This window comes from Hemicordylus capensis, chromosome 1 (assembly GCF_027244095.1).
Source record: "Hemicordylus capensis ecotype Gifberg chromosome 1, rHemCap1.1.pri, whole genome shotgun sequence".
Lineage (NCBI taxonomy): Eukaryota > Metazoa > Chordata > Lepidosauria > Squamata > Cordylidae > Hemicordylus > Hemicordylus capensis.
The window spans coordinates 202,283,831-202,301,183 of NC_069657.1; the positions used below are offsets into that span (position 1 = coordinate 202,283,831).

At 39.1% G+C, this 17,353-nt stretch overlaps 1 protein-coding gene across 50 annotated transcripts in view; it reads right to left on the minus strand.

The window, feature by feature from the left end:
- Positions 1 to 17,353, minus strand: part of TTN (titin) — a 323,095-nt gene that overhangs the window by 179,265 nt on the left and 126,477 nt on the right. For 46 of the 50 annotated variants that reach the window (XM_053268886.1, XM_053268842.1, XM_053268718.1 and 43 more), the window contains 23 exons: positions 16,573 to 16,860; positions 16,249 to 16,341; positions 15,056 to 15,338; positions 13,466 to 13,649; positions 12,508 to 12,597; positions 12,129 to 12,396; positions 11,776 to 12,036; positions 11,022 to 11,231; positions 10,847 to 10,924; positions 10,709 to 10,735; positions 8,776 to 8,817; positions 8,617 to 8,673; positions 8,445 to 8,522; positions 6,512 to 6,754; positions 5,487 to 5,573; positions 4,595 to 4,672; positions 3,606 to 3,671; positions 2,625 to 2,708; positions 2,190 to 2,240; positions 1,670 to 1,729; positions 1,101 to 1,178; positions 682 to 762; positions 116 to 199 (listed from right to left, as the gene is read on the minus strand). In XM_053268886.1, the coding sequence (XP_053124861.1) occupies positions 116 to 199; positions 682 to 762; positions 1,101 to 1,178; positions 1,670 to 1,729; positions 2,190 to 2,240; positions 2,625 to 2,708; positions 3,606 to 3,671; positions 4,595 to 4,672; positions 5,487 to 5,573; positions 6,512 to 6,754; positions 8,445 to 8,522; positions 8,617 to 8,673; positions 8,776 to 8,817; positions 10,709 to 10,735; positions 10,847 to 10,924; positions 11,022 to 11,231; positions 11,776 to 12,036; positions 12,129 to 12,396; positions 12,508 to 12,597; positions 13,466 to 13,649; positions 15,056 to 15,338; positions 16,249 to 16,341; positions 16,573 to 16,860 (2,871 nt within the window). The remainder of the gene's footprint in view (positions 1 to 115; positions 200 to 681; positions 763 to 1,100; positions 1,179 to 1,669; positions 1,730 to 2,189; positions 2,241 to 2,624; positions 2,709 to 3,605; positions 3,672 to 4,594; positions 4,673 to 5,486; positions 5,574 to 6,511; positions 6,755 to 8,444; positions 8,523 to 8,616; positions 8,674 to 8,775; positions 8,818 to 10,708; positions 10,736 to 10,846; positions 10,925 to 11,021; positions 11,232 to 11,775; positions 12,037 to 12,128; positions 12,397 to 12,507; positions 12,598 to 13,465; positions 13,650 to 15,055; positions 15,339 to 16,248; positions 16,342 to 16,572; positions 16,861 to 17,353) is intronic. The other 4 variants (XM_053268970.1, XM_053268783.1, XM_053268796.1 and 1 more) reach the window with 4 other exon arrangements.

Here is a 17,353-nt window from a genome sequence, read left to right on the forward strand (position 1 = left end):
AATGACATCGAAAGACAACTATAGACACCACGTAATAAATGTGAATACTTTTGGCCATAGCAAGACAAAAAGGTGACAAAGATTCTTTTAGCGGCTCTTATTTCAGTGAATGTACCTTTAGCTGGAGGTACCACTTCTTTCTTGGGAACAGCTGCTGGCTTTCTTTCTTCTGGAGTAGGTTTCTTAGGGATCTCTGGCACTTTATGATTGTTTATTAAAAAAAAATAATTTTAGCATTTGGAACTCATATTGGACTTTGGCCAAATATGTAAAGATTCCATGCAGAACAGAGAAGTAAGATGAACGACAAATGTAAGCACTGCTCTGCATCTTCGCTGTTAATAGAGAACAGTAATCTTTCAGGCTATAAACATGATTATAGCTCCACTGTACATACTGTAGTTCCCAACAATTTTAACCCATTGTAATTATGCGGCTTTATTAGTAAAAGCAGTCCACAATATGTGGAAATAACAAGTCACACCACGCGCACAGAAGATACTATCGGCTTTGTTATGAAGAAAAACTTAGTAAATTATTATTTACTCCATCATTATAGTACGTACACACACAGTACTTGCAAGACAACCAAGCCCCTGCATACATATATACTGAAGAGCAGGAAATAATTAAGAGAAGCAAGATAAAAGGTTCTTGCTTTTCTTCTGACAGCTGGTATACCTTTCGCTGGTGGAGCCTCTACTTTTGGAGGTGGAGCAGGTTTCTTCTTCTCTGGGACTGGTTTCTTTGCTACCTCAGGCACTTTAAAGATACACAGGTATACATGTTTAGAAAGTAATGAAGGCTCCAAAAGGTCATTGATAACAATGAATAAAATATGTAACTGATCAAAATGGATTTAAAACCACTTAATTATTTTATACACGATAAAGACAACTGTAGTTATCAAAGGTTGTATTATTAATATAACACATGTATTATATTGGCATGTATTGTTAATATAAGAAGAAGAAGGATGTTTGTGGTAAAGCCATGATTTTGTAGTTGGCACATCCACACTTTTAGGCTGTGTTCCAATCATTTGTAAGAATGTGATATAGAAATAAGAGATAGTGTATTCTTTTGCAGATATTATTCACCTTTAGCTGGTGGAGCCTCCACTTTTTTGGGAACAGCAACTGGAACTTTTTCTTCTACTCTCTTACGCACCTCAGGGACTTTAAAGATATTAATTTGGATGTTTAGGATTTAAAAAAAAATTATCTTACAGTACATACATTGAAAAATACAGAAATACATTGAGAAGTACAGAAATTACAGAAAGTTACCTGAAAAAACAATTACATGGCGGGGGGCGGGGGCAGAGGGACAGTTACAGCATACTTATACTGTCAAAAATGATTACCATGGAACACTATATGTATGTATATATGTATACAGCAAAAATATATTAATTAAAAAGATATTAATTTGGGTTTATCAGCTAATCGTATTTATGAGTATATCACGTACTACTATCATGCTACATTTTAAAAGCATGTAGGCTTTCCTAATTTTTTAAATACATGTAAACATAAAACTCTCAGAGACCCAGACAGGATCAGCAGGCGCATACTACAGCCACTACTGAGATCAAGCCTTTGACGGCTAGCAAGAGTTTAGATGAGCTCACATGGTAAAAAAGAATATTAAACATATGAAAATCTACCTTTAGGTGGTGGAACTTCAGGAGCTTCCTCATAGAACCTCTCTTCATATTCATCTGGTTCTTTAAAGAGAATGGTAAGATTGAACAGTTGTATTTATTCTCCATTCTAGATAATAGTGAAATAGTACATGCCCTGTACAGATGACCATTGAATGTGCAGGCAGAATAGCTCCTGTCCTCATCCCTGAATTCCATGAACACATTTGATCTTCTGCACAGAGACTACCTGTGCACAAATTGGTACATCACTAGGCTCTCTCCACACAACTTTGTACCCCAATCTTGTACCCTGCAAAATGGAAAGACTTGTGCAAAGACAGCGGGATCAAACCCACACCTCACCACTCCCCATATTCATTGATCATCTGAACTGGGCAGAAGGTATTCAGAAACCTGAGGCAGCACTGACAAGGATGTACAAAAACAACTACACAGATCAAGCTTTTAAAAGTGAAGCATTTAGATAAACTCACATACTACAGAACAATATTAAATGGATTTAAAATAAGACAGGATCTACCTTCAGTTGGATATTCCACATAGAAGCTCTCTTCTTCATACTCTTCTGGTTCTTTAAAGAGAATCACAAGACTGAAAGTTTTCATGCAGATGGTAATAAAACAGCAGCAGCTAATGCATGTAATAGAAACAGATATGTACTATTGCCTCAAAGGCCTGCTTGTGCTCCAACGGGCTCATTAAGCTCTTGTGCACATGTATGGTCCCACGCCTTTCAAATATAGGGAGCAGATCCTCACATGCAAAAGAATGCTCACAAGTTCTATTTTCTTCAGTATAAAAGAATGAGCTCTTGTGAGCGGGAGAGTTCCATATATGTATGGAATTCCTGAATCCATAAGGAACCACTGAATTAAGACAAACGTATCTAAAAGACAGCATTTTCACACAGAACAATAACAAAGAGAGAAAAGAAATAGCATATATTTCTTGGTACCTGAACCATATGTATATTCTTCTTCCTTGTGATAAGAAATGGATACCTTTTCTTCTGAGATAGTCCATTTTTGTTCTGTTGGTACTTTAATAGTAAGAATTCATTTTAGTACTTATGTTGACAGACAATGAGTTTGCCCTCATGAATCTGCTACAAACCCACATGCATATTAAGCACAAAACCCCAAATTACTATATTAGAGTAGATTTGCTGTAGTAATACACTGAAACAAAATATCTACAGAGAACAATAATTACTGAAGACCAGAAAACGTATACAGTATCTTTAAAACAATCACATCTTCCTGTGCAAACATTACAGGACAACACACAAAGCCCTTTTTTATCTGCTTTTCAAAGGATCAGACCACTTTGGAGCATATAAATATATTTTATATATATTTGTGAATATGCAGGAGAAGCTCTATTAACTTGCAATATATCTTGTTATATTACAAGTTGTTACACTACACTTGTTATATTATGAGAGAGAGAGAGAGAGAGAGAATACAGTTAAATCACTGAGGTTAACCAGTATTTAACCAGGAAACAATCCTGGTTATGTATCCCAGTTAAATGCTGGTTAATCTCAGCAATTTAACCATGACAGCCCAGAAATTCCAGGTTGACATGCTCTGCAGGAGTCCATGGGGATCACTGATTGTGGTTAACTCTTCAACCAGAATCGTTTTCACAGTGAGAATGCAGCCACTGTATTTTGATATCCAGTGCCTTAGTGTAACCCGCCTTAAGCCTGTTTTTAACAAGGAAAAGCAAGATAAATATAACATGAATGAATGAATTAACACAAGGCTCACAAACGGTTGAAAAAAAGAATGGCCGGGAGCACAGAATAAGCACAAATATACTTCCATGTACACACATGTGTGCATGCATGCGCGCGCACACAGAGATATGTATATTTGGTACATATCACACATAGGCTAAAAAGGGGGTGGGGGAGATATGGGTTTTTTTGTACCTTTCTTTTCTATAATTTCTTCATGGACCATCCTCCTTGCGGGTTTCTTGGGTGGAGCTTCTGGCTCTTTAAGGATTAAAAAAAAGTTAGTTCCAAACCAAGAAAGACACCAAAGACATAATTAAATATAAAAATCACACTTAATGAATATAATATGACACAGTGCATACAGGCTTGCATTTTTGCCTCTTGTATGTTGAACCATGCCATAAAAGGAATCACTTTTGGGCCTCAAACACAGACAACTATGGTATGCATTTTAATAAAAGAAAGAATGAATACATAATTAAATAGAGCAAACAGAGTTGACACCTGCCTCAGCCTGTTTTTTTGGTGGGAACTAATGTATGTGTGAAATTATCCTTGTCCTGCCAATGTCTTTTTATTGTCCCTTGCTATTGATGAAATGTAGTAATGTCCTTTCATAACACTGCCTGCAAGAAATGCCATTCCAAATCCATTAACAGTCAGTCATCACACTATGACTGTCTTCACATGTTGAAAAGCGGTATGTATTCATATTCAAGGAAAGTCTTTAGAGCTTTTGATAATCCTTCCCTCATGGATTCCTTGATGTTAAATTAAAGAAAATATATTAATGGCATTGTTTATTAGTCCTGTTCATGTGTGCCCAAGTACAACATCTACAGGAGTAGACATGCTCCTTTTCCACAAACACCCACTCCCCATGGATACAGTGTTTGTCTGTGGAGACGAAAGTTGTACTTGAGGAGAGATCCTCCCTGTGACTGAAAAAGCTGAGTACCTGAGAATGCTGGGGATAATTTCTCTGTCTTTGTCTCTGCAGACAAATGTCCCTGTCCTTGTCTCAGCAGACAATTGCTGCATGTGTAGAAAGCAGGTGCAGTGTTTAAAAATGCATCTGTGCAGAAGTGGGGCTTGTGGGTACACTCCCATGCGCACTCTACCTTGGTACAGCATCCATGGTTTTAATAACACTTGCACAAGACTATTATCTTTGGTCATACCTTTCGTTCGTTTGAAGTGCTCTTCCTCCAGTCTCTGAGCAGTTCTTTCAACTTCTTCAGTCACAGGTTTTCGAGTAACTGCAGGGGATTTCATAGATCTCACATTAGCTTGGAATTTCTTATTTTAACATGTAAGAAGCTACGACTCTCTTAAGCATATAATGGAATGTCGATATCTTAAACCATGCTGGATTTCCCTTTGAGAACCTACTTTTCTTTCCTTAAGATTTCTGATAAAGACACGACGCATTTACATGTAACATGGAACTGAGGGTCTACCACCCCCACCACCCCTGCACGGTTACCTGTCCGCATTCAGACATAACCATCAGGACCCTAACTGCAATCAGGGAGACTTGTTAGCATGTTAAATCCCTGATGTCAGATCCCTGATGTAGCCTTTTTAAGGTCAAGGGGAAGTGTTCCTTCAAAGGGGAAGTTGAAAAGTCCCTGTGAGTAGCATATCTGCTTGCACTAGTTTGGAACCTGGCCCATGAGAAGTATCTGCTAATTGCTTTTTCTGGCTCCCCTATGTTGCATTCTATCCACTGTCTTTTATATTTTGTTGTTTAGAAGTCTATCCCAGTGGAGATCCTGTAGAGAGTGTGGGGGGTGGAGTGAGAAATGAAAAGGGAATCGTTTCTCAGCCTGTTGGCTAAGATCAAGTGTAGAAATGAAAAGGGAGGGAAAGGAGAAGGAGAAAACTGAGTTGTTTCTGAATAAGCTCTTAGTTAAATCTAAATAAGGTTACTTTATGATTAAATAAAACACCCTACTAAATTCAAATAGAAGTAGATATTAACATATATGCAGTTTCTTCTTCAAATGACTGTGGAAATTTGAAATGAGATATGCTGCTATGAGAATTGTTTTGATCCTCTAAAGCCTATACCTTTCTGCACAATAACTTCTTTCTTTTCTTCCTTCTTGGCTGCAATTGCTGGTGGTTTCCGCTCAGGTTTTCTTGGAACCGGAACCACTGTAATACAAACAATAGCATTAATATCAGGGAGTATGTAGCTGTGCTGCTTGACTACAGTGCACAGCATTTTTGCATTTCAGACTAGTCTATGTAGGCCAACATTACTTAGTATTATCACATTTATTTCCGTTTCTTCTCTGCCTCTGCCCTAGGTTCATTATTTAACAAATGTTTAAGAAAAGCATAATATAATAAAAATAAGCACCCCCAATTGCATATCTGTACATAATACACAAATTTAAATTACCTCATATTTGCTTTAGGTTTAAAGATCAGGGGCTATATGATTGTAGCAAACTGAATTATGAATGCAGTGGATTTTAACAGTGGTATATTCTTAATTTGAACCTAATTTAAAATGGACAATTGGCTGATATTCAGACTAATATGCATGCCAAAAAATGTTTCATACACACAATGAGGGAGGGGTGTTCTTTCACTAATCCCCCTATATTTCTGCAGACCTTTGTCACTCTCAAAAATATGTTCTGGAGGGTCTAGAAAATCTCAAGGACATCTTTTCAGAGGCACTGAGGACTGCAGTGGGGAGGAGGGATTAGCAAAAATTGCTCCTCCCCTGTTGTGTGTGTAAAATGTTAGCCTGAAAATCAGTCATTGTTTGCTTAAATACTGTAGCATCATTATTTGATCAATGATTCACACAGCAAATATGTTAACTTTATATGATCTGCTACCATCTTAGGATGGTAGTATTTTCTTAGTATTTCCAGTTGAGTGCTACAAAAAAGGTAAAATTTGATAGAAAATGGAATAGCAACTTTTTAAAAGTGGGGAGGTTCTCCATCCCAAACTCCCTGCAAAAATTAGTAAAATTAGATATTGCACATGACCCACATCGGAAAATGAATTAAGAAAGAGAGAGGAGAGAAGAATATGAAAAAAGTAAAGGAATGCTATTAAAACATGAAATATACCTTCTTCATGATAAACCTTTTTCTCTTCATAAGTTACTTCTCTTTCTCCATAAGTTTCTTCCCATTCTTCTTCTTCTTCATAACCTTCTACTCTTTCATAGTATTCATGATCCTCTCCATAATCCTCTTCCCATTCTTCATAAGCTTCTTTGTGGACCTCATAGATCTCTTCTCTTTTCTCAAAAGCTGCTTCTTTCTTAGCTATAGTGGTTACTTTGATCTCTTGAGGTTTCTTTTCAGGAACTTAAAAAAATAGGTATGCATTAGTATTTCAAATTTTCACATGCGTCACACACATATATTAATAAATGCTTGTGCTCTGAAATAGTACATGTGGAGCAGTTTCTTTCTGATCATGTTTCAATGGCATGTCATTATACTTAAAACTAGAAATATGATTGGGCTAAGGCCGATGTAGTTATTACAGGTAACCAATTTGATAGACTAACTAGTTTAAAGTTCTCTGCTGAATGAAAACATTTTAGTGGGTAATGTATTCAAGAGGGAATCAACATTTTGCTTCTCTGCATCAATCCTAGGAAGCAGATGTTGAAAAAAGAAGAAAGCCTCAATTAGTACAATCAAGATATAAGCCAACATGGAGACTAGTAAGATGACCTTTGGATGAGTAATGATAGGATAATTAAAGAAAAAATACATCCACACACTTCCAGTGGTCAAAGCATTACAACTATTTCCCACAGAGTAAATTATTGTTAGTATGCATATTTCCATATTTTGTTCTGCACCTTTGTTGGAAAAATTTCTTGTACTTTTGGGACTGGGACTAGGGTAGAAGGTGGGGATTCTGGCTTCTTTACTACTTCTGAAATATTTGCAAACATAGCTGATAAGCTGCTTGATTTATCACTAAAATAAATCATGGTGCTTTAATTTAATTTGATTTGGTCTCATTAACATTAGTGGGATGTAACTGGATTTACTGATTTGTAGAATGGGCTGACTGGATTGCCTTGGGGCTGCCTTGCATTGCTAGGCAGAGGATTCTCATTAACATTTTAAGATGAACAAGAAAGGCACAAATTTGAGAAGCTAATGTTGTTAAGACAGCCACCTAATGGCACAGCGGGGAAATGCTTGATTAACAAGCAGAAGGTTGCTGGTTCGGATCCCCGCTGGTACTATATTGGGCAGTAGCGATATAGGAAGATGCTGAAAGGCATCATGTGTGGGAGGAGGCAATGGTAAACTCCTCCTGTATTCTACCAAAAGAAAACCACAGGGCTCTGTGGGCGCCAGGAGTCAAAATCGACTTGACGGCACACTTTAATGTTGTTCAAAATTTATTCTATCCAATTCAATGGCAACAATCCAATTAACTTAAGTTGGAACAGAAACAGTAACGCAATGGCTGGGGCTCCAATTGTGCATACAGAGCATATACATGAACAGTGGCTAACATGTGGACTAAGGAAGTACTAGAACTTCTCATGAAGTGCTGATGCTCCTGCACTGTGGACTAATACAGTTCCACAGTACTGGAAGGGCAATTTTTGCTTCTTCCCTGCTCCGGAAATGCTCCATGCAACCTGGAAATAGGTCCCTGAGGGCTATGTGGCCCTCAAGGACCTACTTCCAGGTCTCAAAGAAGACTTCTGGGGGCAGGCAAAATCTGCAGAATTTGCCACACGCAGGCACACATGCGATGTTACCACAGAATGCAGCAGCACACCTGTGTAGCACCAGCACTTCATTGGGAGAACTGCTGCTTCCTTAGTCCATGTCAGACACATAAGCTCTTTTAGCAATTATCCTTTATATGCACTGATTGTAATGTGTGAAGAGTGTGAGGTCTTTTGAATTAGAGGAGAATACTTAATGTTGGGGGGGGGAAGTTACAATTTTGCTTAAATCCACATTTGATCCCTCCCTCCAATTAGCTATAATGATGGAATAAACATTTTGATAGTACCTTTAGGAGGTGCAACTTTCTCCTCAACTTTTGGAACCACCTTTTTGGTGACTTTCTTCACAACTGTCTTTTGAACCACTTAAAAGAAAAAAGAAAAAAATATATACAATATATATAGAACTGTATGCAAAGATCAGTTGTAAACAAGTCCAGAAGTAAAATGCTCAAATACCTTTTTCCTTCTTCTTCTCTTCTGGCATTGGAAGCAAGATGGGAAGAGCAGGAATTTCTTAGAAACAGAATATTTCCATTAAAATGCATGAATATTGCACATAGTTCGAACATTCCTTTCTTACCAACCTTAACAGTGTAACTGTGCATTCAAACTTACCTTCAGCTTCAACTGGAACTGCAACTCTAGCATCTGGGACATCTGGGAAGTCAAATGCATGAGGAAAAGAGTGATTATACTACCCTTTCCGATCTGATTTTATCATTACGTAATATCAATGGCTGACATCCAGACTCACAAAATGCTGGTGTAGAAATGCTGCAAGCATGCTATGAGAGAGGGGAAATTTTCACCGCCTTCCCTCTGAAGCCAACTCACTCCCAAAAAATGTCCCTAAGAGTTGAGACAAAAAATGCCCTTCCTCCATAGCAAGCACACAACATTAGCAGCACCAATGTTTTGTTAGTCTGGATGCTAGCCAATGACATTTTCCCTTGGAAAATTATACTTCTGGGGACTAATGCTTTCTAGTTTATGGTTGTTTCAAAATTCATGTTACTGAGAGTCATCCCTAAGGAGCTTTAGTAGGGATGCGCACAAAACCATTTTTGTCGGTTTGGTTCGAATCCAAACCAGATTTGAACTGACCTGGCCCAATCTGGTTTTGGTTGAAATGGACCCAGTTTCAACCACTGGACAGGTTTGAACCGGTTCACAGACTAGTCTGGTGGTTTGGTTGGGAATCCGATGAGGATTCCTCTTTACCAGTAAAGGGGCAGGGGAGCTTCCCTAAGCCTAGGGGGCTGGGTGGGAGGGGAGTTAGAACTTACCAATATAATTTACGGCAGCAGCAGATGCAGGTATGGGTGACAGGGCAGTGCTTCCCCCCACCCTGCTGCTGGCCTACTTCAGAGTAGCCAGTTCTGGCCTTCTCCAGCCCAGTTCTGGCCTCCATGCATGCATGGTGGCCATTTTAGTGTGGTCACACAAATGGCCTCTGCGCATGTGCAGATATTACTAAAATGGCCTCTACACATGCGTGAAGGCCAGAATCGGGGTGGAAAAGGCCAGAACCGGGATGGAGAAGGCCTAAACCAGACTGCTCTCTGGCTACTCTGAGGAAGGCCAGTGGGAGTGGAGGAAAGCAGCCCCCATTCCCACTGTCCCCACCCCTGCCACCACCACCAAAAATATTTGTAAGTACTAACTTACTCCCCTCCCGTCCCGTCGAGGCTTTGGGAACCCCTCTTGCCCTTTTATCATCTCACACAATCTGTGTTCCTTTTACTCTTGGTGATTTTTGTAAGGAGAAATGTACAGGCTGTTCAACAGAATACTTCACAAATTGGATCATATTGTGTGACCAAAATGCTAGCAGAAAACAATATGAAATAGGAATAATTCTCCTAGTAATATAATAATGGGCATAATAATAAACATTAACGCTTCATTTAGATTGCTGTGTCTGTAATGCAACATGCAACTATGGTGGGAGCCAGCATAGTGTAGTGGTTAGAGTGTTGAACTAGGACCAGGAAGACCTGAGTTCAAATCCCCATTCTATCATGAAACTCACTGGGTGACTCTGGGCCAGTCATGTGTTTCTCAGCCTAACCTACCTCACAGGGTTGTTGTGAGGATACAAATAACCATGTACTCTGAGCTCCTCAGAGGAAAAGCAGGATATAAATGGTGGTGGCGGTGGTGAGGAAGCTATAGCAAAGGTACAACTGGCAAGCTTAATATGGAAACTCTGTAAGTAATCCCCCTCTTTTGAAAAATCCTTCTGGAATATAGATCTTCAGAAACTGACTATGTTAATAGACTCCAACAGGGGTCCAAAGGGCCATGAGCAAACTTTTGTACATGTACTGGCACTTTTCAGACTTTCTTCTGAAGCCCCTTGGACGCCCATCAAAGGTCTCTCTTGAAGGTCAAGGGGACTTCCTCTATGGCATTCAACTCATAACAAAGGGCTCTATCTGGAAGGCAAAATCTACAGGGACAGGGCTCTCTAGATCCTGGCCTAAATATTCAAATACCAAAGTGGGGGAAAGCTTGATATGAATGGCATTCATGATCTTTAATTTACCTGGAGGCTTCACTTCCAGTTTAATCTCTGAAAGAGAGGAGATCAAATTTATATTTGGAATTATTTTTTATTTCAAATACATTCTTTCAGTTCTTACATGTAGCTAAATTTTTAAACATGAAGAAAGCCTGTACTGACCTTTGGTTGTCAGGTAAAGTTCAGCAGTACTTCTTGCTTCACCTCTTGGCTCAAGACGAGCAATTACAGAATACACTCCTGAAATCAAAAGGATAATTAATTATGATGTCACATAAGTAAAATACATAGACATTAACATGAAAGGACAGAGACAACGGAAATGCTAGAACATTACCTTCATCATCTGAAGTAACATTGTGGATCGTCATATAGTGGCAGCGGCCTTCACTTCTAAAACTGTATTTACGACTCTCCCGCAGTTCAGTTTTGCCTTTATACCATGTGACAACTGCATCATCAAAAGATACCTCGCACTCAAAAGTTGCTGACTGGTATTCGCTCACCACTATATTCTGAATGGTCTTTGTAAACTGAATTGGTTCAGCTGTTTTTGAAACAAATGAAAAATATAACAATTATTCCTTTCCATGAGTCATTTTTTTTCTTGCTCACCTAAAGTTTTCCATATATGCATGAATCGTCAAAAACCAAATAAAGAATAGCGAAAAACAAAGAAAAGAACATACAATATTTTGCCAGGGATGAGCTCATCTACTGAAAGTGGATTTGAAAGATAAGATTGTTGGCATAATGCTTTGTTAAGTTAGAAGCAAGAGAACCCATGAAGACAATTGATAAAGAAAGGTGTGATCACAGCAAAAGTTATAATGTAAGAATGCCAAATGAAGAAGAGAATAATGAAATAAAAATTCTTCATTGCAGGAAAAATTTAGTTACAAGAATGTTGGAAGAAGATAAAGTGTAATAAGTAAGATCCTAGTGAGATCTAAAAAAGAAGAAGATATATCACAGAAGTTGCTTCAGTCAGGTTTCCCCTCATTGTTCTTTCTTTTGCTATTGGCCTCAGTTGTTAAGATTAATCCAAACCAAATATTTCTTATAATAAAGAAATAGATCTATTTACAAACCTTCGATTGTTAGGTCTGCCGATGTTTCTAGATAGTCAAATCTGCAGGTGTACCGTCCTTGGTCTTCGGTTCTTACATCTTTGATAACGAGCCTGTGTACCTTCTCTGAGACTTCTGTTGAATATCTACCTCCTATTTTAATGGCCTTTCCATTTCTGAGCCATTGGGAGTTTGCATTTGGAACAGAGAACTGACAAACCAAAGAGCATGTAAAGCCCTCCTTGAGTGCAGTATCACGCAGAGGTCGTTCAATTGCGGGTTCTGTTGCAGGTTGAAATGCATATTTTAGAAGAAGATGAAGCAAAGGCTACATCAAATCTTAAGCTAGTTTTAAATACAAAGACTGCACTTACCAATCACAGTAAGCTTCGCACTGGCAATATGTGGTCCACAAACCACTCTGTAATTTCCCTGATCTTCAAGTTGACAGTTCCTGATTTTAAGTATGTGTCGGTCACCATCAATTCTTATTTCATATTTCTTGTTAGAATCCAGTTTTTCTGTGCCTTTGTACCAGGAAAGTTTAATTTCTGGATAGTTTATTTTAATCTCGCATTCAAAGACAGCATCTTCATCTGTCAATATTGTCTGATCTTCAATATCTCTGATCAGAGTAACAGGCTGAAAAACATTATTTATATTTCAATTGCAGGTTCAAAGCACAAATCATCTTATGTAACAATACAGTATTAACATATAGCATTATGTTTAGAAATATAGAGCATTCATTACCTCTGTCTGTGTAAGTCTTTGCTGGATAAATGATACTAGTTCATCGAATTCTTGTTCTTCCCTTCTAGATCTCTCTGTTACTTCAATCTCCTGTTGAAAAGCACCATGATTAAACACAAAAAAAACCTTTCATCCTTTTCTGTTCCCTTTTGCAAAACATGCTATCTACTTGAATTAGTTCTGTGTACCCACTGCTGATCTGACTTTGCTTAACTGAAATTCTGCTTATTCTGGAACTACAAAGATTATCCAAAGGAAACAAAAGACAGCACAGTAAAAGTTGTCAAGATGCCTCTCTCTCCCCCACCCTCTGTCCTGCAATGTTTCTAAAGACAATTCTACATGTATACATTTAATATGAGGATCTGTGTTTCAAATATCCTCTCGTGAAGGAACATTGAATACAATGCACTTGGTAGGACAAATACTGTAAGTCCTCAAATGGCAAGATTGGGTTAATGGCCAGAAGGATGATCATTAAATGCTGAGGAGAAATCATCCCAGGACTTGAATCCATAGGCATCCGGATCAAACAAGCCTTGGAGTAGAGTATGAATTATTTAAAATCCTATAGTAACAATAGCTGACATCCACACTAATTAAGTGCCTGCTCAACAAAGTTGTACTAATGAAAGAGGGTTGCATAGCTGTGTGAAGTCACAGAGATTTTCGGAACTGCACTCTTGCACATGAGGTGTGCCACAGGTTGTGCCCCTTGCTGCTCAAGTGCAAACATTTACATTAGTGCAACACTAGTTTGGAATGCAAGCTCCAGACTGAGCACAACTAGCTGGAGCAAGAAACTTGCACTAGCACCACACATTTGTACAGGTGCTTCATTAGTCAGGATGTCCACCCATATATCTGAAATAAGAAGCACATTTGCAATAATATACAAAGTATCTTTAAAATTCCTTTGAAACAAACATGAATCATCTATGATAGAATCAGGATTTACCAGTCTATGTGTTTCCTCTTCTTGGCTTTGTTTTAGCAACTCAAAGGCTTGGAGGAGGCCTCGGAAATCTGTAATTCCATACATGCGTGCATACTTCTCATATTCTTTAGGATCTACATTTTTAAGAAGTTCCATTATATCAATGGCCTTTTCTTCTTCACCTTCCTTCTTTTTGGTAGGAGTCCTATATAAATAAATAACAAGTTCTTTGTTAAACAAATGCATAGCATATTTCCCTACCATATAGTTTGCATAGTATGACTTGTATTCAAGATTCTAGGAATTCTTGCTCCAAAAAACTACTCATGTTTAATAGCTCCTCAAATACTACTCACATATGTAAATAAGTGTTAGTGTTGTTGTTTTTTTTATATTGATATTAGTTAAATAAATTTAAACAAATTGCATTTAAGTCAGTTACATTTTGATTGTATCCCCTCATTATATCTTAGATGATCTAGGAAGAACCTTTTGGTAATGCTCTTTGTGTATTAAACAGGGGTGCAAACAAAGGGAAAATCTGAGGAGCAACTCTTCACTCATATTTTTTTTGCAGAGAAAGGAAAGACACTTTGCAGTGGGGGGGATAAAAATGAAATACATAGATTTGGTGCAAGGGGGAGTTCAGTTTAATGAGGGGATAAAGTCCTCTAACAAATGTGGGGATCTGCACCTCTGCATTTAAACAGAATGTTCAAATTAAACAGAGGTATTCATACTGAATCCCTGGTGGTATGTTTCCCAAACTATGGGAAACACCTATATTGGACAGCAACGATATAGGAAGATGCTGAAATGCATCTTATCATACTGCGCGGGAGATGGCAATGGTAAACTGCTCCTGTATTCTACCAAAGACAACCACAGGGCTCTGTGGTCGACACTGACTCAAAGGCACACTTTACCTTTATTCCTGCTGGGCTGATCCCACACTGTGGAGGGTCTTTCTTTGTACAGTTATTTCGTATTTGGGTATTAGAAAGGCTTTATTTTTAACTGTCCCCTTTGCTAAACAGAGTCCTCTCTGGTTTGCATTTGAATGGGAGATGTGTGAGCACTGTAAGATATTCCCCTCAGGGGATGGGGATGTTCTGGGAAGAGCATCTACATGAAGAAGGTTCCAAGTTCCCTCCCTGGCATCTCCAAGATAGGGCTGAGAGAGACTCCTGCCTGCAATCTTGGAGAAGCCGCTGCCAGTCTGTGTAGACAATACTGAGCTAGTTGGTCCCTAGCAGTGGAGGGAGTCCAAGTTACTATTTCAAACCAATGTATCAAAATCCTAGTGGTTGACAGAACTGAAAAGGCTACAGAATCTTACCTGACACCTACCACATTGCCAACAGAAAAATGAATCAGTAACTTTATTGGTTGACCTAAAAAGCCCCAAAGCACAGACAGACAGTATGAAGGATTCAGCACAGTACTAAGCAAATTTACTCAGAAAGAAGTTCTACTGAGTTCAGTTGGACTTATTCACTAGTAAATGTACGTAGGATTGTTGTTATACGTTCTAGTTCATATGCCAAATTTCAAAGTAAGCCACCTCTCTTGATGAGTAAAACTAATCCTGGGAAAGATTCTGGTACTCACTTTTTTAGTTTTGCTCTGAGATCACCTTCAATTACTTCTTGTTTCTTTTCTTCAACTTGCAGGTTGGCACTGCTTTCAATTTCACCATGTTGGTTGACAGCCACACATCTGTATTGCCCAGAATCAGTTTTTGTCGCATCCTTTATTTCCAGTTTGGCTTCGTCTCCCTTTTGTTGAATAATAATACGACCTCCTTGGTTGAGCTGCCTCCATTTTCCCTTCATCCATTTCACATTGGGGATTGGATCACCCCCAACTTTAGCGACAAATGTCGCTACACTCTCTGGTAGACAAAAATGAGGTAAAGAAATATATATATCACACAGGTTGACGGAAAACAGAAATCAACATCTTAGGTCAAATGCAATAAATATGAAAGACAATGAGGCTCTTCTCACGATGGGGAAGACTAAAGAAGCCCAGCCTGGGTTTTCCCCATCATGAGAGCCAGAGGGCTCGCGGGTGAGCCCAGTGGTTCTCTGGGGGCTAGCCCACCAAATTAGCCACCCCCTTAGCCCAGGTTAGCAGAGCGAACACCCTGCTAATCTGGGTTTTGGATCATGTGCTGCCACGGCGCAGCTCCACGCCATGGTGACACATGAGGAGACCCCTGCAGGGAGGCTGAAAGCAGGTTCCCAGGCTTGGGGGTCTCTCCAGGATGCCCTGTGCGATTGTGCAGGGCATCCTGGAACTTCTGGGGGCCGCACAGCCCCCGCCCCGATCCCCGCTGCCCCTGTTGGCTCCATGACGGAGCGGGCAGTCATGTGGGCGGTCAATCCAGCTGCCCAGCTACGAGCGGCTGCTAAGCCCACTCTCCCCGCAGAACCCTCTCAGGCACTTCACACCAATCGTGTGAAGTACCTCAACGTCTCACATCTATCCAAGCACTTTACAGGTGAAACAGTACCTGACATTCACACCAATGCTATGCTATCGCATGGGGGTAGGCGTGATTTTTAAAGAGCTCCCCTTCCCTTGAAGCCCACTGTGAAAATACTGCCCTGAGGGCTGTGTGACCCTCAGAGACGTATTTTTGGGAGGCACAGTGGGTTTCAGAGGGAAGGGTAGATAGCTGAAAATCATGCTTCCTCCCTTGTGCGATGGCACAGCATTAATTTGGATATCAGGCTCTGCTGTACCTGTGCAGTGTTACTCTGGATGTTAGCCACTATATATTTAGAAGCTGGGCTTACTTTCAATGACAGTGATGCTTTGAGGCTCTGAGACGAAGTAAAGCTTTCCATCAGTTGGTGCTTTCTTAGCCACTGGTGCGGCTGCTGGCTTTTCTGGAATGCAAATTGAAGGAATTAAATTGTGAGGTGGAAAGTAAGGAGGCTAAAAGCAAAAAATCAATAATAATTAGCTTAGGGCAACACACAGGAAATATTTTTTTAAAATACTATTATCTTAATGCATGTGTGAAGCCAATCCTAGTTACAATCATAGGAGATTCTGAGTCAATTAATATTGCAATTTTGAGTTACCATTATATTATCAAAACATTCAGTTCACAGTACCTTTAATTGTCACTTTTGACTTGCAAGAATCACTTCCAGCCACATTTGATGCTTTGCACACATACTCGCCAGAATCAGTTTTAGTGACTGCTTGGAGTTCCAAAAGAGCATTTCCATTAACAAAGCTAACAGTGCATTTATCAGATGATCTGAGTTCTTTCCCAGCTTTCAGCCACTGAACTCTGATTGGTTGTGATCCCCGGACATGACAACTGAGCTGCAGGATTTTGCCTTCATCTATTGTCATTGGTTTAAGAGGTTGATCAAATACTGGTGGCTTTTGGGGTTCTGAAACGCCATCCCAAAAGATAAAATTAAGAAAGGAAGAGAAGGCAGCTAGTTAGGTAATTATGTGTCTCTAGCAACAAATACATAGATCCTGGTAACAATAAAGTTTTGTAATACACTCATGCCATTTTTCACAGTACAGTGTCTGTACAATAAAAACAGAGTTGTACACCAAAGAGAGTTTTCTGTAGTCTGTCTTATCAGAATGGAAGTATAAAATGTGCATGCTTTTAAAGCAATATATAAAGCTGTTATTTTGCAAAAAGGGAGAAAGAAAGAAAAATAAGAACTTTTGAAAGGATTTGCTGTGCAATTCTGTATTGTCACCCTCTGCGCTGGCTGGTCTAAAACTCAATGTTTTCATCACAAACTACCAGGTTTTTGAGCTGGAAGAATGGGCAAACATTGATTTTTCAACTAAATAGAAAAGTTCAGCTTTGATACATTTAATGTAACATCTTTAAGATGAAGTCTGTTTCAAATTGACTTGAAT